The sequence below is a fragment of the Chaetodon trifascialis genome, chromosome 3, assembly GCF_039877785.1.
Source record: "Chaetodon trifascialis isolate fChaTrf1 chromosome 3, fChaTrf1.hap1, whole genome shotgun sequence".
Taxonomy (NCBI): domain Eukaryota; kingdom Metazoa; phylum Chordata; class Actinopteri; order Chaetodontiformes; family Chaetodontidae; genus Chaetodon; species Chaetodon trifascialis.
Window position 1 is genome coordinate 19,251,115 of NC_092058.1, and position 24,579 is coordinate 19,275,693.

The following is a 24,579-nucleotide window of genomic DNA, read 5'->3' on the forward strand; positions in this document are numbered from 1 at the left end:
GTCGACTGAGCTTTTTCTTGTGGATTGGCCTTCAGTGAAAAGCACTGAGGTGTGTTTAAAACAGATGGAGAGAGAGTGCAGAGTGCTTGAGTTGGTGAGGGAAGACAAGCACACATGGCACGTGCAGCATGGCTTCACGGGAAGATAAAGCCCAAAGTTTGTTAGAGCTTTGAGCGACAGGTGTATGCATGCACCAAGACACACGCGTGAAGCGACACACTCAAATAGTGTGTGATGGCACAAGCAAATTAGAGGGTGGGAAAAAGATGAAAAAGGCCAGTCATGTCCCATCTTCATTAAGCTACTGTAAATTAGCATTAACCTCCTCTCATGCTCCGTCCCTAAAGCAGAATAGACTTGACAAAGAAAAACAACTTTTTGCCATTTTTTGTAAGTGGTGTGGGTTTTCTCTCCAGGCAGCAGTCATGCACTGATGTACTTGTGTACACAGGACGCTACGTGGGCTGCAGCACACCAAAGGTTGTAATGTTTTGGCGGTAAGTCAAATAAGGACAAATGCATAAGGTTTGCTTAAGGCTGCCAGGGCCAGCCCTGAGCTGTGAGACAACTTTGGGGTGTGGACACAGTTGGAATTGCAGGTCAAGTGACGCCCACTGGCTCAATAAGACTCAATCATTACAAATGAAAAAGAAAACAAAACAGCACTCAAATTGTAGTTATCAGAATTGAATCAGGCCCAATAAAAGCTGGGAATTTTTGAGCAACAGTATTAGTTATTTTTGAGATATTCATGTGTGTGGGGAGCAGGCAGGAAGCCAAAGGAGGACCGCTCAACTCATCCTTATACCTAAACGACTGAATATGTTGATTGGCAGTGACTCCCAAAATGACATACAGTATATCAGCACTGGAGAGTACCTGCCACAAACATACAGCAGGTCACAAACAACCTTCACTTCACTACTTTAGTATATTAGAAATATAATTTAAGTATAGAAAATTCATTACAAGTACACTTTGAATTTTTGTCCCAAACTTAAAGTATGTTTAACATATACCAATCCTGCAACTATTTGCACTTCAAGTATTACTCAAATGGTATCCAAGGACGAAGTAAACTTGAAGGTGACAAAAACAGCACAAAGTGTCCTTAGTGCATTCTTCAAATGTGGAATTTAAGATAATATTTTGTCAGCTGGGGAGTTCAGTGAAAAGAAGATTTTCCTGGGGTTACATCACCCTTTAGTCACGCTAATAATAATTTGTTGTAACTGACTTCCAAGAGTACAGAGGTTTGTTTGATTCCTCCCCTGGTTTCATTCATTCTTTTATAATAAGAGGAGGTGCTGAAGCTTGCAGCACAGGTACGTTAAGGAGAGGCGAATGGTCAGGCAGTGCTTCTTAATCTTTATTTTTTGGCATTTTGCTTTTATTTGACGACACTGTACTGAGACAAGTTGTGTTTACGTAACTTGTTTGAGGACGGGTTTCTGTCTCTTGTCAAAGCATTTTCTGACAGTGCTCTCAGTGCTCCTCTGACGTTTCATTAGTCAACAATACTTGAAACTGTTTAACATTGCATTTGTAGAGAGTCGCCCTGCCTGCCGTCTGGTAAACATCTCCTGTGACCTGAAAGCTTCACCCAGATTCATTTGCTCTGTTTTTTGGAAGGGGAGTCGTTATTGTTGTTTTTTTCTGATATAAATAAACCATCATCTGGGGTACTGTACATGACGACAGACCCAGTTAGTAAGTCACTTACAATGATCATGTTGTTCAGCTGTCAGTGTGTAACAGAGATTGAGAGCAGTTTTTTGATAGAGAGCCCAAGTTACATAACGGCTTTCACACTTCGATAAACATACTGAACTCTGAGGGAGAACAGCCTCTGGACCAGGAAAAACCCCTCCAATCAGCCCAAGCGTAAAACCATCCTAAAAGTGTTTTCCCACCAAATCTAGAGCAAAGCACTCAGCTGTGCAGGCGAATGAACATGTGTAGCCCAAAAGCACACAGATTGTTTAGTTCTGTGGTCGTGCATAGCTACAAATCTCCATCTTGAAGAGCACCGGCTACATTAACAGGTCAGACATGATGGCTTGCACAACACATACTAAAGGGGGTGGAAATCCTTGTCAAATGCCAACTGAGCCTGACCGGTTTTGTCGGGAACCCTGCTGAGTCACCTGTTTGGCTTTGCTTGCTCTGTCTGAGGTTTGGGAGGGTTCTGTCGCACACAGCATTACCTGGAGCTGCATCATCACCCACCACTTCTAAACGATATGATTATGAATGTGACGCTTTGCCTCCGCAAGGAAATGACTCTATTTTTAGAAAGTGAAATGCTCATTACATTAATTACATTTGTTGTATTTGACAGAAATAACAGCAAACAACAGAGCGATTGTGTGAGTTTTGTCTGAAGTGTGAAACAGAGTTTAATGATGGGAAGATCTTTACATATGTGCACGCCTATACTTTAAGTATATGCACATATGCATACAAATTTTCTCACAAACGCACACAACAACAACAGAGTCCTCCGCTCGGCTGCAGCCCACACAGCCATCTGCTTTGAGCGGGTAAACACACAAGCGGGAGCTGAGGGTCATCCATTAAATTAAGATCCATTATACATCCACAGTGGATTAGGTCTGTAAAAATAATATCTGTGGCCACTTCCATGCATTGACAATCTGCACTGTGAGATGAGTAATGATGTCAAACACGGGGGCTGACATCAAAGACAGCTACCATATAGTGGTTGTGTTATGGAAATGCATGCACACACACACGCACGCACACACGCACGCACACACGCATGCACGCACGCACGAACACACACAAACTTTTCGGGGATAAACAAAACAAAAACAGTATCTCAGAATTGCAATTGCAGTACACAAACAGATGTATATGGATGCACAAGCATTTGAAACATGAACTTAAAAACCACAAAACACAATCTAACAAATATCGCTCTCTGGGTGTTTATTTTGGTCTTTCTGTGTTGTCTGCGTGAGAGAAACGTTCCTTTTTTACTGTCAAGCTTGTCCTGCTTCGCTAGAACAAGCAAGTCAAGTCTGGAGCCAGTACACTGTTAACATTTGGAACCATGCTTGGGTTTTAAAGCACTGAAGTCAAGCATGAAATCTAGTTGCATCACACTTTCTGTTTATCTTTGCAAAGTTTTGCAGAGTTTAGACTTGTGTTTTTTGTTTTTTTTGTTTTTTCAGGCTTGCTTCATTTAACCTACTTAGGCCTGTACTTAATCACACAGGTGGAAAAGAGTTCCAGCATTGTTTGTGTTATTTTAAAAGCACCTTCAGATTTTTGTCCCAGTGTTATTACAGTATGTCCTACTTTATTTTTCTAATGATTCATTGTCCTTAGTGGACTGCAGCTTGTGATATTCTGTATTATTTGATATTTTCATCTTCTCCTGTCTGTGGCCCCAATGGTCAATACTAAAGATGCAAATCCTGAAAAGGGCATCACAAACATCTTTTTTTTTTTCTTTGTGAGATTTGTGGAAAATAATAACAATGTAGAATAATGCCAGCCTTATTCTTTAAAATGTCACAGAAATAAAGATTATTATTATGATCTGACCATTTTTGCAGTGGCGAGTTCAAGCACATTGTAGGCTTCCATAACAAATGCTCAGTTCTAAATCCGTCCATACTTCAGTCTCTTCTCAGTGCTGGAGAGGCTTGTAATGTAAAGGAAATGTACAGATTTCAATTCAATATTCCGTTCATTTATTCATCGGCTATCATTATCTTCTTTTGTCCAACTGCAGAATAAAAGAATTAATGAATGGATAAACAGGCTGACTGGTCTGATGATCAGTAGAGGAGTGGACGGCATAAACCAAACAAGGCTCAGAAAGATCTGCCTTAATGCCTGCCCGCTGCGTTCTTTAGACCTGGAAGTGTCAACATATTGATCATTACATCGTGAGGGTTTTTTCTCTGTTGGCTGGAGCGTCCAATTAGAGAATATTTCCCTGCCATTTTCATTTTCAACTGATGGCTGAACAGCTTTAATGAAGAGTGTGTGTGTTTGTGTGTGCACATGTGTACACTCACCTCTCTCCACTGTTTGGTTTCAACACCTTGCGTATAGAGCACGCATACTGTGAGAAAGTTGCAGATAGGGACAGTAAGGGATGAAACGTGAAAGAGAGAGAAAATGAAAGGCAAAAAGAGAGAGACAATCAGAGAAATGCAGGCAGATTCCAAATGGGAAATCAATGTGAGGGTTTTAGCTCCAGTACAGTGAACAAACAGCCATGGCACTCTGAGCAAAACAAAGATTTCCCAAATCACAGGGCAACATATCCACAAAGACAGGCAAAAAAAAAAAAACAGAAGAGCAGAAGAAAGGAGAAAAATGGAGCACGACTGAAAGCTATGTTTTTTGTTGCTGTTTTTAAAGAATGGAGAATCTGTACAGGGATGACAGAAGAGCACACTCAAACATTCAGTCTCATACTTACGCGGATCTGACTTGGAAAATGTGTCTTTATCCAGCAGATTTCTGGAGAATGAAGAAAGAGAACAGAAACAATTGTTACACAGTGACAAAGACCTTCTCGTTCGTGCTGACGTGCTGCTATCATGGATCATCTGAGTGCTCGCTGCAAAGCCACTTTTTGGTCAAACTGCATTTTTTCTAGATTCTATATTTCAGCTTTTGTGCATATACTGTATATACATCCCCATTTCCAGTCCATTTCTTTTCTTTCGGACTGTGTGCTGATAACAAGCAGGATGGTCCCTCTCATCTTTAGCTAACCATAGTTCAAATCAACGGCGAGACGTTCACCAGCCGTTCATAATTTCTCCAGTCTTTTGTTGCCACTGTCCCAACTTTTTTGAAACATGTTACTGGCATCAAATTCTAAATGAGGATATAACTTTGGGGGCAGTGCACATGCCTCACAACAAGAAGGTTGCCGGTTCGATCCCCAGGCGGGGCCTTTCTCTGTGAAGTTTGCATGTTCTTCCCGTGCATGCGTGGGTTCTCCCCAGGCACTCTGGCTTCCTCCCACAGACCAAAAACATGCTCATTAGGTTAATTGGTGACTCTAAAATTGCCCCTAGCTGTGAGTGTGAGTGTGAATGGTTGTTTGTCTTGTGTGTTGCCCCGCGACCGGTTCAGGGTGTACCCCGCCTCTCGCCCGTTGACAGCTGGGATAGGCTCCAGCCCCCCCGCAACCCCGAAAGGGATAGGCAGTACAGAAAATGGATGGATGGATATAACTTACAATAACAATGATATTTCTCAGTTTAAGTGCATCTGATATATTGTCTTTGTGCTATTTTCAATGAAATATGGGCTTTCAATGTTTTGCAAATTATCACAGCAGACAGCATCCCAACTTTTTTGGAAACAGGGTTGTACTGTCAGCTCTCACACTCTCACTCATTCTAAATCCGGTCTTTAATTAGATTCTGCAGACCCTCCACACTGTTAGTATCACTGCTACATTAGAAACTGACCAAAGCTGTTAGCATGAAACATTTAAGATTCACATTAAACATACAAAACTTTACTCTTTTAAGTGATTATCCAGCCCTCCGCCCCCCCCCCTCCCTTTCAGAGATTTTTCACAATCACACTTGGCATGAAAAGCTACCCATGACACCTTGCAAGTAGCTGAAGGAAACAGAACAAACCACAGTAGTAGGTGGCAATATAATAACTTTAGACATTCTACACAAGAGGAAGACAAACGATGAGCCTCCACACACACACAGCATTAATCCTTAATAGAGGTTCCCGCTCTGCTGTCTTCTCCTGTTCAAGTTTCAAGTGTTTTCTGGGGGACTTCTTGTGCAATGAGTGATTCCAAAACAGGGTATTAAAGTACTTCAAGGATACTTTCACACTAGTAATTGAAGCTGTATTGTAAAGGCCCACGCAGGTGTTGTCAATCACTCTGGCTGATTAGGCTTCTGCTGAGGGTGGGGGTGGGCAGAGCCATGTTGGAACCCATACAACAAGTCTTTCAAACTAACCCTACATTTACATGTAGCAGGGTATTTTGAAAAACGGATATTTTAGCCCCTCCGTTTTCAAAAATAACATCGTGCACACAACATCGTTTTCAAAAATGTCGTTTACATGAACCTGGATAAACACGCCGTCGAGCGCATCATACCTATGCCAAACCTATGGGCGCGAGTGTAAACAAGGTCGCTCACATGATGTTAAGTATTCAGTCGCATATTGCGACGTTTTGGAAACTAAAACGCTGTTTAACCCTGTTTACACGCTGACAAATAGCCGGCGTTTTCAGAAATCTCCACTTTGGCCGGAGTTTTTAAAAATGATTCTTTTCCGTGAAAAAAAACTCTGTTTGCGTGTAAATGAGAAAACATATGCGTTTTCCCTGAGTGTAAACAGGGTCTGAAAGACAAAACATGTTTGTCCACGTGTCTCTGGAACCACAAATTCAGAAACCACAGTTTGGTTTAAAATGACTACCTTTTTAAGATTAGAGAAGGTTTGTCGCCATGGTTACAAGAATATACATGCGGTTGAGATTATGGAACGATTGTGACCGTGTTCACAGGCACGCCAATATTCCACAATTATTCTACCTATGATAACATCGGATCATGTAAACAGCATTTTCTGCTTGGATTTTCCGTATAACACCTTGTTTCAAATGAAGCATTTTCAGATTCATGTGGGATATGCTGATATTAATTGTGTGTAGGAGCATTTTTTGGACATCTATACCACAGTTTGCCTGTTTACAGTCAGCTCTGTCCATAGCCAAGCCAACAGTTTGCAAGGCTGGGGTAAAGATGCATGCACAAAGCAAAAGCCCACATTTCACACACCTGCTTTTTAACATGATGAATCACTTGGATATCAACAGGTTTTGGGATATGTGCAAATATCATCACACCGACCTTTTCGAGAAGGTGGCTGTGTTTGTGAATCAGAGTATGCACAGCTGCATGTAAACAGGAACATTAGTGGAATATTCATTTGCACAAACGTGTAGACAGCTTAGTAAGAATATCAACTTTTTCAGAATATGAGCAAAGAAATGAACATTTTGTGCATGTAAATGTAGTCACTGTTTTCTGCTGGTTTGACATGGGAAATGAAGCATGCTTATGATACACACCCACACAGTCCTCATGGAGGTCTCTTCAGCCAAGATGATGCAAACCACCTGTGTGCGTTTACCATGGGTGGCTTTACATGTAGGTTCACCAAAGAAACTGTACATATAATTATTTTATTCTGGTTAATTAGCCTTCTGCTCAGGTTCATGTTGGGTGGAAACAGCCTGTGCACACACCCACAGTCCTGGGAACAGCTCTAATCAGTCTAAATAAGTGAAAACACCTGTGGGCGTAACATGGCTGTGGAGGAGCCTCAGTTCCAAATGCAACCTGTATATTCCCCAATGCAGCTGCTCTCACCCTTCATGTTGTCCAGCTAAAATATAGTACCGTATGATGATTATAATACACTATTGATGTCCTTTTAAAGTATGTTCAAATCAACATACCCATTTGGTTCAAGTTTTAATCAATGACTTCATGTGCTACTTAAAGGTAGTTTTACTGAGAGAGCGTTTAAACATGAAACTACGCTACACGATTTCGATTTCTTTTTACATTTACAATCTTATGCATGTGTAAGCCTGATCTTTGTAATGTGCCCAAACACTTACTCACTTCTACATCCACAGACTACAAAATCAGCGGGCTGGGAGGCATATCGGCACAGAAAATTGTTGGGTTTGGTATATCGTACAATAGCTGCCTGATTACTAGCATGTCTCTGTGTTTACTGAGCACTCGTCTCTTTTTCTACCCTCCAAACACCCACCACGCCTCCCTCGTTGCGATTGCATTCAGTGTGTCACCTCACACTTTTCATATTAAAGTGAAAATAGTTGCAGGGAAACAAACTTTTGTGTGAGATTTTGTGCTGATTTATTGATCATCCTGTGGATTTTACAGGCAACATTGTTTGAAAACATGCCAGTTACCCTAAATTTGAATTTGTATCATCAACTCACAGACTAATGTTATTCATTAGCAATTGCTAATTATGACAGCTAATGTCAAGAGTCATAGTTTCAGTCCATAAGCTAATCACAGATTTTAAAGGAATTCTCTGAACATGAGGTTTGATTAGCGCCTGCTGCAGTAATTTCCAGCAAAGTTTGGAGACAGAAAATTACAGGCTTGAGTAATGTGAGGAGAAAAATCAAAAAGGTTATTGTCAAGGGTTTTTTCATGCTGCTTCTCTGCCTGTCTGTCCCACTCCAGCATGCAACCTCTGTCGCTTAATCTGTGAAGTGCAGTCTTCCACATTCTCACATTCTCTAAATGCTAATGTGTGCTTCACGCAGGACAGCAGTGAATGGACGAGACAATTAGCTCAAACATATAAAACATATAAACATATAAAACGTGGTTCATCATAAAGTGACATGCTGAGAGGAATTTCTACAGGTTGGTGTTATTCACAATACTATAGTGTAAAAATACTAAACACTTAAGTGACTTCTGGATTTATTCAGTCTCTGTTGAGGAAGAAGCTTCTGTATTTAAAAATTCATCAGAAATTCATGCGCTGTTTGACAACTTTCACTCAAATTTTCATGTTGACTTCAGAAGTTTTGATCTTTAATTTATTGACCATTAGTGTCAAAACACAGAACTCAGAGCAATGCATCATGGGAGTCTTATCTGAGAAACACTGGATGTTTGATCAGTATTTGACTCCTGACAGTGAGGAGTTCACATCTGTTAAGTGGAAGTTTGGAACTGGGCTGCATTGGGAGACATTACACTTTCTTTCACACTTGTGCAGGTTTGTAGGATTATGTTGTTTTTTTTTACTTATTCATGCAAACTCATCTCTCAACAGAAGTTGGATGATCTTACCTGATGTATCCTCACAAAGCTTTGATAAGATTTGTTAAGATTCCCTTCTCGGTGTAAACCAGCAATTACCTTTACATGTCTCTTCAAAAAGCCATAACTCCAGTTTTCCGGGTTTATGTGATCATTTTTCTGTGTTGCGTACAACTAAAATATTAAATGTTAGATTGAGTTTGACTTTCTTTTGGCTTTGGGTCGATTTTTAAATTATGTGTTGCTCAAACTCTTTAGTGAGTAGCTCAGAAAAGGAGAATATCCCACTTTGCAAATGAACGTGGTGTTCTTTGGAGTTAAGAGTTACAGACAAATGCACTTAGAGTTCTTTTATGGGTTTCAGGTGAAGCCTTTATCAATATTTGGAATAACACAAGAGCAGAAGGAACCTTCAGGTTTGTCTTCTTGTACGTAACTATGACCAGAATGTTACTCAAACTTTAATCAAATTTATCCAACCGATTTAATGTTGCAACTGGGTGAGAAGGGATAATCTGGTTTTAAAAGATTTAATCTAGTCTTTTCTGACTGACAATGCAAATGAAATTTTCACACCACAGTCAGAGCACAGGAAACAAGCATACATATATTACAAGAATTTTTGCACAGCATCCAAGTCGAAGGCCGATTCTTTCACTGAAATTTATTCACCCAGCGCCAAGCTTTCAGATTCTTGCCGCACCTGACATGAGCATTACAGTCTTTCCCTCTGGGCGACTGCACTTTCCTCTTCTCTTCACCATTCTGTCTTTCTTGATCTATTCTGAGCCTTAATGTTTTTTCTATAAATCCGACTCTCTAAGTTAATCTCTCAACCTCCGCCCGTGTTTCGAGTGTCCGTTTTACACCTCCATCACGCTTGCTTGACCTTTTCATAATGCCTGCCAGAGGCAACTGTGTACCCAACACTATTACCCTTCTTGTTTTCTCAGTCACCACAGTGACACAAGAGGCCTCTGTTGAGATGCCAGAGCCCGCTGCCTTCTTTTGATTCGTGTTTCTTTCTTATTTCATTTTCCTCTGCAGTTTCTGTCATCCTAAATCTTCAGCTGTGGTCTTCCATCAGCCTCAATCTATTTTGATCTTTTCTCTGCTTCTCTATTTCCTCCTCCCTTTCTTTACAGCTCTCAAGAGCCAGTTGAGACAACAAAGAAAACCATGAAATCCTGACATGTTGTTTTCCATTTTATGTTCAAACTTTCAAAGACAATACTTGCTGATGTTATGCAATTGCTTGCGATTGAAACGTTGCAGTATTTAAAATTCTAGCTGCAGAGTCGAAGGTCCAGGCAAAAGTGCCTTTCATTACAATTTGATCTAAACTGAAAAGAAAAATGGATTTGGCACTGCAAAAGCACAATAATTAAATAATCAAACTGGTACAGACTCAGCACTGACTGTAAGAGTCATTTCATCCGAATCACAAATGTTGCACTGCTCCAACTCCAGTAGAAGAAAGTAAGTTTGGAAAGAATGCCATGCTGGTTTCAGTTTTAGCTTGCATGCTAAATGTCCATTGGATGTATTGTCATATAATAATAACTGGATGCTTTGTTTACTTTAATATATTCAGCTCTTCCTCTTCCAAACACATATTCAGTTACATTTAGCTTCCCTCCACCAGCAGTCCATTTTAACAGCAAGCAAAGAATACATTATACACAACGTGCTGCAGCAGCGCCTCTTCATTTCTAACTAACTTTTGTGCGAGATTTGCTCCGTGAATTAGGTTTTTAATTGAACCTCATCATCCTCTGGAGCAACTTTGTTTGAAAACATGCCAGTTACCCTAAATTTGAATTTGTATCATCAACTCACAGACTAATGTTATTCATTAGCAATTGCTAATTATGACAGCTAATGTCAAGAGTCATAGTTTCATAGTTTCAGTCCTAATCACAGATTTTAAAGGAATTCGCTGAACATGAGGTTTGATTAGCGCCTGCTGCAGTAATTTCCAGCAAAGGTTGGAGGCAGAAAATTACAGGCTTGAGTAATGTGAGGAGAAAGATCAAAAAGGTTATTGTCAAGGGTTTTTTCATGCTGCTTCTCTGCCTGTCTGTCCCACTCCAGCATCCAACCTCTGTCGCTTAATCTGCACAGTCTTCCACATTTTGACGTTCTCTAAATGCTAACGTGTGCTTCATGCAGGACAGCAGCGAATGGACGAGACAATTAGCTCAAACATATTATTCTTAAAACGTGATTCATCATAAGGTGACATGCTGAGAGGAATATCAACATGTTGGTGTTGTTCACAATACTACTTTCTTGTGTGTGCCTTACATCCCCATAGATACATTTAATCACTGTTTGACTCCTGACAGTGAGGAGTTCACATCTCTTAAGTTTGTGGGTACTTAAGTGAGCGGATTTTTAAAAGTCATTTCAGAAAGTCATTTCACTCTAATCACAAATGTTGCACTGCTCCAACTCCAGAAGAAGAAAGGAAGTTTGGAAATAATGCCATGCTGTTTTCAGTTTTAGCTTGCATGCTAAATTTATCAGGGACGTATCGCTTCTAATTACTGGATGCTTTGTTTACTTTATTCAGCTCCTCAAATACAGCACACAGCGTGGGGCAGCAGCCCCTCTTTATTCCTGCTCCATTGTTATAATTTGAGTGTCAAAGTCCTCAAGTAAACATTACACATAATACATATTGTAAGCTGCTGTACAGTATTGTGATCTTTTACAACTTTAAGACCAATAAGTCAGTGACTGTCTGCAGGTGTGTAAAGATTCAAATGTATGAACCAATCGAAAGCACACATTGGATCCGAATTCAACAAGAAAACTATCACAGTACAACTGTTCATAGTGTGTGAATCTGTGCAAATTTCAAACAACTTTGTACTATACTTAACTATTTTTCTAACTTCTGCACAATGAATACTTTTACTTTTGGTAAAAGTAAAAATAAAAGTACATTTTGATGATGATACATTTGTCCTTCTACTTAAGTAAAAATTGAAATGCATGACTTTAATTTTCTAATGGAGCATTTCTGCACTGTGGCACTGCTGCTGTTCCTTAACTGTGCGCTAAGTGCCTTTCACGACTTCGTAGTTACAGTTACATCTTTAGCTAATTTCAAGAGAGATTTGATCAAAGAGTTCAGGGATTTCATTTGATTGCTTCAAAGATTACATAACTGGAACTCGGATACCTGAAAAAGACATGGGTGCACTCTTATTACGTATTAAGTATTCTTTCTTTGCTCTGTTTATTTATTCCAGACATTGCTGATGAATTTGAGTGTATCAGTGAGCATGTGTTTAATATTTCAATCAGAAACGTTATGGGTTATATCAGTGTACATGGAGGATTCTCTTTGTCTTTTCCTCTATGAAAAGATGGCTGTGGAGGCGGTGGAGGAGGATGCTATTTTTCTCACTTCATATTAAAATTACACTTCATCATAATAAATATAGTGTGGGAGTCCACCTGACCTTTCATTTATTCTATTTTTATATTAAGAGCTGTTAACTCTGAGTGAATCAGATCACATTGAAATCCCTACAGCCTATCATCACAAATTAAAGGAAACAGAGCCAGCGTGTGTAAAGGTTGGCGACTGCGTTACAGAACATTATTCGTTCGTTCGTTTGTGTCTGAGTTGGAGGATAAAATTAAAGACATGTCTTGGATTAGCAGTAGATGGCACATGTCAGAAAATATCAGAGACTTGTTGAGCATCCAAAGATCTGCTGTGAGCTATTTGACTTCATTTGGGAGTTCTCTCTAACAATTTCTCATTGAGAAATACCAAAATAGCCATAGGAAGTTCATAGGGGCCATAAGGGGTGTTACAAATGGTCACCAAAGCATGCAAGCATCCAACCAATTATCTTAGTATTCCCTCGTTTCTCTTTCTGTTTTTTCTAATGTAGTTCATATTTCCTGCACACTGGTCTAAAATGAATCAGCCCATATGTCACCCACCACTGCCTCCTCTCTATCCTTGTCATTTCCACCTCCTGTTCATCTGTCAGCTGTGTAATGGTCTCTCCATTATCTCTTGTTCGATGCTGCCTCCAATTGCTTTCATTCCTGTGCCCCTGGTCTTTATTTCCCAACATTCACTCAGTCAAAGCATGTTTTTTCAGATGTTTCAATCACTCTGACATGCCAGAGATCACTGGTTAAACAAAAATCTCCAAAAATTGCAGATATGTGAGAAAAACAGTTTTCTCTCTGCACCGTCATGCATTATTGATTGAAATATATAGTTTTCACATTTGATGAATGCCTGCATTGATGTGGTGAAAGATTTTCCTGAAACAAAGTCACTCTCACGCTGCAGCAAAGGCAAAGTCGATGTAACATGGTGGTTCAATCACTCTTGCTATCCGATAAACACTTTTCTAAACTGATATCTTAGTAATCTCATGTAAGCTTTTATTGGAAGCCATCTTTCATAGTCAGAGTGTGATGATGGCCAGCAAATGCCACTTAGAGTACATAGAGTATATCTGTAATCTAATACATTGAGATGGAAAGCAAACTGGCAGTCAACAATGCTGCTCTGTATACAACAATTGTTACATACTGTGAATTAAACACAGTAACTCTTCATGTGTTGAGGGAGTGCTTCCTCTGTTTTTCTGCTGGAGACAGAGAGGTTGTTGGATACCAGCTGTGGTTTGGGCCACGAGCTCCTCTGGGAGAGGTGTTGCCATCTTTCCAGAGAGATAATTGGTGAGGAAGACGTTTTATACTTTGGATCCAATAACTTGACTGTCTTTTGAGCATGATAGATGACCGCCTACTGTATGTTACTATGGTTATGTGCTTGAAATGCAGTTTGCTGTATGAAGGAGAACATCCAGGTTTAAGCCCATGGGTTGCACATAGGTTTCCAAACTAACTTTGTGGACTCCTGATCACATTCTAATGCAACTGATGTGGTTACTGAATAATGCTAGCTTAAGTTTTCTTGTTTTGTTTTTTGTGCACATTTGTAATTGTATGGTGGCTTTGAGGGCTCAACATACTGCAGCTTAAGAATGCATATCTAGAAATGCTGCCTCGTGATTGTGTGCTGTTCACATCCATGTCTGTCAGACTCAAGTTATCACTATATTGACATGTATGATTCAAATGAATAACTTCCAGTCAGAAACATGCTGTCTTTACTCAGAGACTGTTTTTACAGAGGAGCACACAGGACTGACAGAGAGCTTCATCACATGGTGCAACAACAAGCTCAATATCAGCAGAAGCAATGAGCCTGTGGTGGACTACCAGACAAACAGGAGCCCCCCTGCCATGGTTGTCATCCAGGTAGAGGAAGTGAAAGATGATCATTCTCCGATCGTCATTGACACATGCTGTGTTGGATGTTTCTGTACATGAATAATGGTCATCCCAATGTTTCCTATTATCAAAGAAAGGCTAAGCCTGTCTATCTCGAAAATGAAGCTTTCTCACATTCATGAAAACAAACAACACAATGAGAGGCACTTGGTTTGTGTCCATTAGCAAGCAACACAATGGGGGGAAAAGTCAGGACATAATTACAGATTAATTACAACAATTACAACATCACAAAAAAGTGGAAAAACAACAGAATATACTCTTACTTATTCACTATGAGGTGGTCATTTTCTGTCTGTTGAATAATTAAAAGTGCTTCTTGTCAAATTATTAAAAAGCTTCTACTTTTTGACAAGTACATTTTAAAACCTGTGCTCTAGACCTAAAACAAAACCAATTTCCTGTCAGCTCACTTACAAGTGGACGGTAACTGCAGTCTGGAAACATAAACACTCACAAATGATAACTGTCTTTTGGATTAACATGTTATCCATTTATACAATGTGATTATTAGTGTTTTTTATGATTATTTAATTAATCTAAATAGTATGCTTCCCAAACTGGTAACGAGTAAAAAACTTCTTTTTTTTGACCTCAAGTCAATTAATAATTGCAGAGGACATCTGTGATCTTAACCCTATGCAAATCTACAAAGTCTGTAATTTGCTAACTAAAAATTCTAATGCAAATTACTGTCATGTTTTGCCAATTACAGAGGTCATGTAATGCTATTAGTCCCGCGTAAATTATAATCTTTCCCAGTCAAGAATTATGGAGACTGCGCTGGCAATTATAAATGAAAGTTTGGAAAGGGTGTAAATTCAGGAGGCTCACTGTTCTGACATCACTATCCCCCAGATATGATGTCAATAAATTTGAACAAAATACAGACTTTGCTTATCCACACAAAGTAGAGGCCTTGCTGTCAGAGTGGAGTAGCTTCGATACACAGTGTGTTTGAAAAAGGATGCGTTGACCACCTGTGCAACCTATTGTATTCTAGTAGAACAGCCTGCATCAAACACTGCCTCCGTAAATGTAACAGTTTTGCTGACACTCTTTCAGTGAGGTGTTTCATTCTTTTTTGAGGCCATATGTGTGTTCTTGCTTTTATCCTTATTATTTCTGTGTTCCTGTTATTTTCGCACAAGTTCTGTATAGATTAAGTAAAATATCTCAAATTCACAAATAGGTTGAGAGAACCAGGCTTTTATTTGGGACAGCCTTTATTCTGTATTTCCCCTGTTCCCTAGTTACTATGAAGTTAAAACTCAGTCCATTTACTTGTTTGTTGTGGTAACTTTAGTTTAATACTCATTTCTACAGGACTCATTCCATCAGTATAGCAAGAGTCATGTCGGGCATTCTGCTTTGCCTTTCCAATAAAGCTCTCATTAATCAAACTCAACATTTCCTAAAGAACTTTCATATTAAAAGTTCAGTTCATGTATTTCCTCACATTGCCACTTGATGCTGGTTCCAAAAGCAATTCATTCCCATAGACCCCCACATTATTTTCCAACTTAACAGCAGAAATAAACATGTTTACAGCCTAGTACAATGAACGGTTTTGGATCTAGAGCTAATTTCCACATTTGTGTCAACTGTACGGAATAAATCTTTATAGTCACTCCTTTGAATTATATTAAGGCTATAAATGATGCATAATTATGGGGATGGATGCTTTGAGTGACAGCTAGCCGCTAGGTTTCAACAACCAGGTATCTTTTGGCTTGTCTCAGCTCCACCCACAGACCACCTCTTTACCTATTTTTGGATTAGCCAGACACTGCCAAGATGGTGAAGGCCAGAGCCACTGTCACTGAGCTTCACTGCGGCTCTTCGGAAACCTACGGGTGACGTCACAGAGACTACATCCATGTTTTATACAGTCTATGTTTTACAGGTAGGCTTTTAATGTTAAAAACAACAGAGGGTGCTGAGCTCAATCAGGAGAGCAATAAAGAAGAAATGACTGGAATTAAGAGTATGTGAACATTGTTTCTGTTAACAAATAGAAAGTGGTGTGGTTTGTATAACATGATGCTGTTGTCCTGAATCGTCCTGACGGAGGAAATGTGCATTATGTTGAATTTACAATGTGAGCTGTAGTAGTAGGTTACAGGTAATTTCACACCCTGCAATGGGTTTTTTCTGACCTTTATTTGTTCGTACTTGCCATGCCCCCGGCCATCATTTGAATGCCAGCTTTTATGTGAGAATTTGGTTCTTTAATGTTCAGCAAAAAATTTAAGCAGTAAATTGGCATCCAGGGTGAAGGGAATCGGTTGATTGAGGTCATGATAAGATAAATCTTTATTGATCCCCAGAAGGGAAATTCAGGTACTGCAGCAGTGCAAGAACAGAAATAAGGCAGATAAACAGACCAAGTGAAAAATGAATAGTGTGAGGTATGTCAAACAAAATTAAGAATAGAAAATTAAAAAGAATTATAAAAGTGCAATTACAGACAAAATGTAAAGGCAAGAGTGGCTGCTGTGTAATCACAGTGGTGTGATTAGTAGGCAAAGTCAGCAATTCTAGTACATAATACACACTCACTGAAACACACCCCAATTTAATCTTCATGTCAACATGCAAATTGTGGCATAAAATATATATCCACCCATATACAGTAGAGCACATGCATAGACAATGAGATGTACATGAAGAGACTCAAACAGGAAGTGGGACAGAAGCACGACAAAAAGCTGCACCAACACCAACACCAACACCAACACCAAGCCAGCATGAGCTCAACCTGAGTGTATTCAAATCTGGGTCTTCTGAAACAAAACCTCATCAAAGCGACTCTTTTATTACCCTGTGTCAAGTGCAGCCCCCACAGCACCACAGCATATGCCTTCCTACACAGCAGCTCCAAGTCAACAACGGTCCTGTCCTAAATTTTGAAGTAGACCTCACCCAAAATGTGATCACATCAAATCCCCAGAGCTTTAAAGCAGAGCTGCATGTAGTACTCAGTGAGGCCCAGAAAAATGAAACCAGTCTTTCGAATCATAAATCAGCAGAGACTTTGAAAATGGTTTGGAAGAGTGTATGTCTTCGGGGTTGCAGACTGTGATAATTACTGTAAAATACAGTTTGCTCCACAAAGCAGTGAACAGGAGATGTTGCTTAGAGGACAGTCTCATAATTTGAGGTCACTGTATTTTGAAGAGAGAAGGATGATGAAAAATTAGATTTTTCAGTTACTGTACATGTGAGTTTGTCTTAAATATTCCTTTAAGGACAAGAATAAACTTTTCACCAGAGCATCATAACAACTACTTCTGTGACATCAAATATTTAAAATGCGCCACCAGATTTGCATTAGGTGTTGCGTAATCCATTTCAAAGGGATTGGCAATACTAAAGGGGTTTCAAACTAACTTCCTGAAACACAACTTCCCTTATGTAAATGAGGTTATGAAAAGATCTGAGATGTGCGGAGGCAGCGGGGCAGGATTTGGGTATGTATGTCTCTGTGCACAAGGGAATTTGTGAAATCAAGAGAGCAGGAATGTAAGAGAAAATCAAATGTAAGAACAAGAAAAGGAAAGGAGAAAATGTGTGTCAGCGTGTGTGTGTGTGAGAGAGAGAGAGATGGAAAGAGAGGGAGAGAAAAATGAAGTCCTCAGAGATTAGATCAGAAATAGACTGAGTCTAACGGAGTTCCTCTTGCACAGGGAGAAGAAACAAGCCCCTGTTAGACAGACACACAGACATGGCTGACTTTATTTACTGAGATCTGACACAAACCACAATAATTAGACAGCTCCTTCCCTCTAACCTGCAGGAGGTTCCTCAGCTCTCCAACCCAACTGCTGTGAGTGCAGGCTGAGAAAAGCGTGATAAATATCTGGGGATGAGTGGTTCTTTTTGAAGAGGCGTTTCAAGACCTGAAAATTGAGCTGATGATATTCTTGACTTGGAATAAAGCACAAGTCAGCATAAATAGGCTGCTACAGGCTAATGCTTAAAACTTCGGGAGCTCAAAGATTTTAACTTAAATGAGGACTCCTCACTGATACTGCTCACCAGATGCATTCATTTCCACTGTATTGTATCAGTTACATGTGAATATTTTCGGAATTGTCAAGTCTTGAGGGATATAGTCAATACATGTTTCGTTCACAGCATGCCCTGGAAATTTGCATCCAAGAAAAGACTTTCAAATGCATGTGTGCATCGAGGGTGAAAGGTTCCCATCGAGGGTGTATTTTTCTGCTTCAAGGAGGACAGTTTGTGGGTGTAGAATGAATCTATACTGTATTCATGCAGACCTCATATTGACCTCTTGTTCGTACACAATGCAGCACAACTCAAGACACACTGTGTGTGTGTGTGTGTGTGTGTGTGTGTGTGTGTGTGTGTGTGTGTGTGTGTGTGTGTGTGTGTGTGTGTGTGTGTGTGTGTGTTGTAGAAAATAAGAAAACAGACTGGAACTGGATATTTATCACCTGCAAAATCACTGAGTAGATAACGAAAGGCACAGCTGAAATGGAGCCAAACAGATTTGGCAAAATGTACTGTAAGTTTGTATCAAGGCAACAAAGATGTGTTTCAACAGCAGGCAGAAAAAGTTGGTGAACATAGTGGCGCATTTAAGAGCTAAAGAGCCAGATATTCCCTCAGGAGTTGGTGGAGAGTAAAGACGGAGCTAGAAGAGAGTGGAGACAAACACGTTGCTCCAACTGCTAATGTGTAAATAAGCAACAGTTTGCTAGCAAGTTCACATATTGGGCTCTATTTTCGTGCCCGCCACTGGGTGACGGGGGGTGCGCACCCCGCGCAGTGGTATTTTTGTGTAGCGCACTTGATATTTTGGTAAACCGAGGCGCACAGAGGTACACCAGGATGGGCGTTGCGGCGCAGTAGGGGGAGGATTTTCGCTCCATTTGGGTCTGCGCTGGCAGCGTAAAAGTGCGCTGAAAGCTCACCACCCCAGACCTGGTCAACTCTGTGTGCCAGCGGCGCACCGCTGGGCAAGTGGATTTTTGTAAACCGGTGGAGTTGTGCGCCCACGTCACCAATACCTCACAGGCAGGTTTCCACAGTGTCTGGCATTTACTGCGATCAATAATTAGCAACAGCCACGATTCAATGCAACTATCTGAGTCAGCGCATACAGTCAGACCTAGATTTAGATATTTTAATCAGTATCTCATCTGACCACATCGCAAGCGCGTTTGGCATGCATAATGGTCACTCAATCTGACCGAATGTACACGAATGTATCTCAGAGCACGAGAGAGAGAGAGAGAGAGAGAGAGAGAGAGAGAGAGAGAGAGAGAGAGAGAGACAGACAGACAGACAGACAGACAGACAGACAGACAGACAGACAGACAGACAGACAGACAGACAGACAGACAGACGGGAAAAAGTGATGATCGTTGTCTGCTATTACCCACGTCATTTCATTCCAAATACAAATGTTATCATTGTAATGCTTAACGTTATCTACAAAGATGGAGTACATCATTGCTTTGAGGAGGATGAGGAGCAGGAGGCTGAGGATTTACCATAAGGACCTCATATTTAGACATGAGTGAGCAGGAGTGCAGGTGGGCCACGAGAATAACACCTTCAACACCATAGGCTATGCAATTTTCTTTAATCATCTACTCTTTGCATGTCACAGGAACAAATTACATCTGCCAAGGGAGGTCGTCGACATGGTAGCGCACATCGTGGCCTCTGATGCGCACCCCGGCTGTGCTCTCCCGGTTGCGGTAAGGGTACAGCAGCTCTGACCTTCTTTACCACCAGGTCTTTTCAACATACCGTGGCTTCGGTGGTGGGGATCAGTCAGTCCGCCTTCTTCTGACATCAGTGAATCGCTTTTTGCATTGTGAGCCTGGACCTCCCGGACCAGAACATCAGTCTCCTCCTGGGAGAAGTTTGGGCGTCGGACAGTTTCCTGCGCAGGCTCAGTCATCCTCGAAACTTGCCATGCGCCTCACTAGCGGCGTTTTTAAAGGTGAGGTGAGGAGCTGGTGTGATTGGTGAAGATTGGACTCGGCTGTGTCAAACCCACTCCACACCTTCTCCCCTCCCTCCTTCCGAGTTGTGCCACTGGGTGGGACTGAGATGAGAAGGGGGAGTAGTTGCGCCTGCAGCGCAGTGCACGAAAATACCAAAGACTGCGCTGCCACGCCCCATCGGCGAAGCGGACCTGACTTTGTGCCACGCCGGCGGCAGAAACAAAAATAGAGCCCATTAACTTAAAAGCTAATGATGTGTCAATGCTGTGTTGACAACTTGCTGCCCCAAGTGGCCAAAAAATCAGTTATTGCGGGATTAAAGCATGAGATAGATCAGAATTTTTCAAACAACAGAAGGCACATTAAGAGAAAGCTGCACCACCAATGATTATTCTGATTTACAAATTTGAAGAAGAAGACTGCTTTTTAAAAGTGCATGCCAAAAGTTAGAATCGCTTAGGTTTTCCTGAAATCAAATCCTGTTTTTATAATATTTGTTGTCTGCATTTTTTCGGCATTAACCAATTCAGTGTATCTGCTTTCTGTAATTACGTCTTTACAAAGTAGTTTTTATTACAGGTGGTAGAGTCTGCCATTTCCTCACAATCAAATTACTGACCTACAGACAAGTAATTCTCAGGAAACGATGCATGCACATAATCCAGCGTTACTATTGGTAGTTTTATCTAAATGGTAACAGAGTCTCATTGTTTACTGGCAACTTTCCTAATAACATATCAAGTTGTATTAAGCTGCGGTTCATGCAAATCCAACACTTCCTACTGCTGCTGCTAGTTCATGTCATAATGGTGATGTAGCGTAATGTATTTGTACCCAAAGTTAACACTGACAGCAATCACTCATCGAAAACGTTTCTTTTCCTGGAGTGTATGTACATGTCATTGTACTTTGGGGTTCAATGTTTATTAGTTACACACATTTTAAACTGTTTGAAAATGAGCCTAAATGTCACTGCAAGAGATAACTATACACCTTGATGCTCCAGTATTGGTTATATATTTGTATGTTTAACAAATCTTATGCTTAAAAACCCTTTCACATTTATTTTAGTTTAGAAAAACTGCTTTTCTACCTCTTGAAAGCCTGATGCTTTGAAAATGTGAGATGTTCATGCAGCAATGACAACTTGTCACTAAAGAAAAGCAGAGAAGGGCTGAGTGTTTTCCTCAAGGACATTTAAGCTTGGATGGATTGTAATAAGGAGGCTACCCTCACACTCTTGAATGAAAAAGCTTTGCCAGTGAGGCAAAATGAAAGGAACGTGTTGATGGCAGTGGCAGATGACAGAGGAAGGGAGGAGTTAATGAGGAATGAGGAGGCGAGAACAAGGTAAAAAGAGAGGTGAGCTTAGGGAGAGGAATTATAGCAGGAGATGAAAAAGGAGCAAACGGATGGGAGGGGGAAAAAGAGATAACATTGGAAGCAATAGAGGAAAATGAGGAGGTGGAAGAAGGGGAGTAATCTGTTTATAAGGGCGCTAGGGAAAGCATTATGCAGCAGTGTTATTAAAGCTGGGTGATGTATCAAAATGAAGTTTCACAGGCCCTTCATCACTGTCTCTTTTCTTCTCACTGTCTTGTCTGCATTATCATTTTAGCAATATAGGTGCTCCAATAGTGACATAAACATCGATCTATTGTAAAGTTTAGCCCTCCACTGAAGGCGATGTTCTCTAATCCATTTTCGCCTATAACAAAAAGAGCAGTAGCGAGTCATAAATGAAGCTCTTTTCACAGACTCACTCATCTGAGTCCAAACTGTAGTGCTGGCATTGCTTTAGTGTCGGATCGATGGCAGAACCAAGCAGGATCTTTTTTCCCACCAGCTGTTGAATTATTCAGGCCAGGACTTCCTCCTGGGAGATTCCTGCTCAGCCTGCCAGACAGACACAGCGAGCTTGCAGCCTGGCAGGGACACTCAGCATCATCACAAAATTCCCAGCAGCATGGACTGTACCATAGCCCAAGTCAACACAGGTCAGGTGAGGGGCAGCATTATAAACTGCATGGTTAGGTCTCTGACAAACCGTGGTTCATTGATCATTTCTGATTCGCATCATCTGTTCCTCTGGGTGGGACGTGATTTTTCACTTGACTACCATTGTCAGGTAAAAGTTGGCAGTTTTCACGTTGTGCTTTTCAGATGCAGAAATCAGCTTGTATTTTGTGGGTAAAACAGGAAACAGTATCACACTGTGCGCCCCTATCCGACTGAAAGAGTGCCAAGAAGTTTCCAGCTCACTGCCTCAAGATTTACGTTATGCTGGAAGTGAATTCAGCAGGATCTGTGAGATGAAAAGCAAAACGGAAATGAGAGTGAGTCCGTACTGTAAAAATAATGTCCTAAGAGGAAAAGTTTTGGAAACCGCAAAGTAGGTCAGTGTAAAATGTGCGATTGTTTCAGTGAAGTGGGCCGCTGTAGAGAGAGGATCTCATTGTCGAATGTCCCTCCTTTGCATGCTCGTAAGATGTGTTCCTCCTCCTCAAATCATTCACTGGCACACAACATGCAGCAGTGTGGAGTAACATTAAGACCAAGAGTCTGTGGTCAGGCTAGCAGCACTGTTAAGCTGTACTTGGACACAGCAGTGGTTTAAGCTAAATGCTAACATAACAACCTCATCTTAACAAGACATTATAACGTCTTACTGAGATTTTTATTACTGGTTCGGAGTAACTTGCTTCAAAATAGACTTCCCGGAATCATAAAGTCGTTTGATCAACATGACAAGTACGAAGCTATTTTTTTCAATGACAGAATTTCTTTGTATCCAGAAAAGTACTTTTTGTATTTTGTACTTTTTAGCCTGGCTGCATTACTTTTAAGGTAACTGTGAGTTCTTCGAGACTACATATTTTTACTTGTTTTCAAAATTTTGGTATGTGATAATTTCCTGTTCTGCTGGCAGATAAATGAGCTCATTTATAGTAATCTGTCCCCTGTTGAAATTAGTTTTTATTTTTGCAGTGCATGCTCACAATGACAACGTTAACATGCTGGTATTTAGCAGATGTAAAGTTTGGCATGTTAGCTTCTTATTAAGAAGAACAGCTGAGGCTGATGGGAAAGTTTTGCAGGTATTTGGTCTTCAGCCAAAATTCTGGATTGAAGCCAGGGGATCAACAAAATCAGTCAGATTCTGTCTGCAGGGAAAGACATTGCCATTACTGGAGACACACTGCTAGCATGGCTAAACACTGCGCAAATCCTCAAATCAACTGTAGAGGTTAGAAAATAAGACAAATGACTGTTCATACAGTTTATATAATGATGTAGTTACTGTGAGGAAGGGCAAAGACATTTAAAAGGGATTCCGCCAACACACAAATAGAAAAGCTGGTATTACAATAATAACTTGATGAGAGGACTTGGTATCTTTGGGAGCTGGCAGAAAAATGTATATACAGCTTTATTTACAGTCATTTGTCTGAAGGAATATCCTCAATAATAATTGTCTTAAACCACTACAATGGAATCACATCCTTATGAATGCAGCCAGAAGAACAAGACACACATACACTCACATGCCCACACATCCATTATCTATTTTCCCTCAGGGTTGGTAACGCCATAATCAAATCCAGGCATGTTGCTGGTTGAATTCCAGCCAGTGAAATGTGTTGCATACCCCTTCCTCTCCTCATCTCCTCTTCACCTGTCACTATCAAATAAAGGAAAAAATAAACAGGAAAATAAAAAAAATCCAGTCATCTCACCCACACATTTTCACACATCTCCAGCTCTGCTGTACCACACAGGATGATCTTGCCCAATCAGTCTGTCCTGCACTGGGGGCACAAAGCCAGGGCTGAAATAGCACCGCAGGCCCAGAAAAGGCAAACAATCTCACATCTACTCAGAGGCGTGAACTCATGTCACGTATCACCCACTATAAGATGCTGGTTAGCCAACAGCTGGTAAAACTGGCATTTTAATGACAGCATTAGACTGCTTTCATTCGCTTCTCAGTCTCATTTGTGTTAATATATATATATATATATGTGTGTGTGTGTGTGTGTGTGTGTGTGTGTGTGTGTGTGTGTGTGTGTGTATATATATATATGTATATATAATTTAATAAAGAATAATTATATTGCCTGACTGTATTTTGCTGAGTGTCAAGATATCAGCTTTAAAGGTTAAACAGGTAGAGTATGTGAAGGATCTGCAGATTAGTTGTCATTTCAGTAAGTAAGTGCACCCAGACTCTGACAAATAAAGTCACAGCCACAGCCTGCAATGATACCTCAAATAAAAAATGTGCTTCAATAATGCTTCAACTGAAGATCTCATGTGACGTGGTTCAATTGGACACATGGAGACTGTGATGGTGGACTGCCATGTTTCTGCCCATTGGCTTCCTAAGATGC

At 40.5% G+C, this 24,579-nt stretch overlaps 1 protein-coding gene across 4 annotated transcripts in view; it reads right to left on the minus strand.

Moving 5' to 3' along the window:
* cpne5b (copine Vb) overlaps positions 1–24,579 on the minus strand; it is a 113,522-nt gene that overhangs the window by 79,047 nt on the left and 9,896 nt on the right. For all 4 annotated transcript variants that reach the window (XM_070959646.1, XM_070959645.1, XM_070959642.1 and 1 more), the window contains exons 3-4: positions 4,463–4,503; positions 4,053–4,099 (exon numbers count right to left, since the gene is read on the minus strand). In XM_070959646.1, the coding sequence (XP_070815747.1) occupies positions 4,053–4,099; positions 4,463–4,503 (88 nt within the window). The remainder of the gene's footprint in view (positions 1–4,052; positions 4,100–4,462; positions 4,504–24,579) is intronic.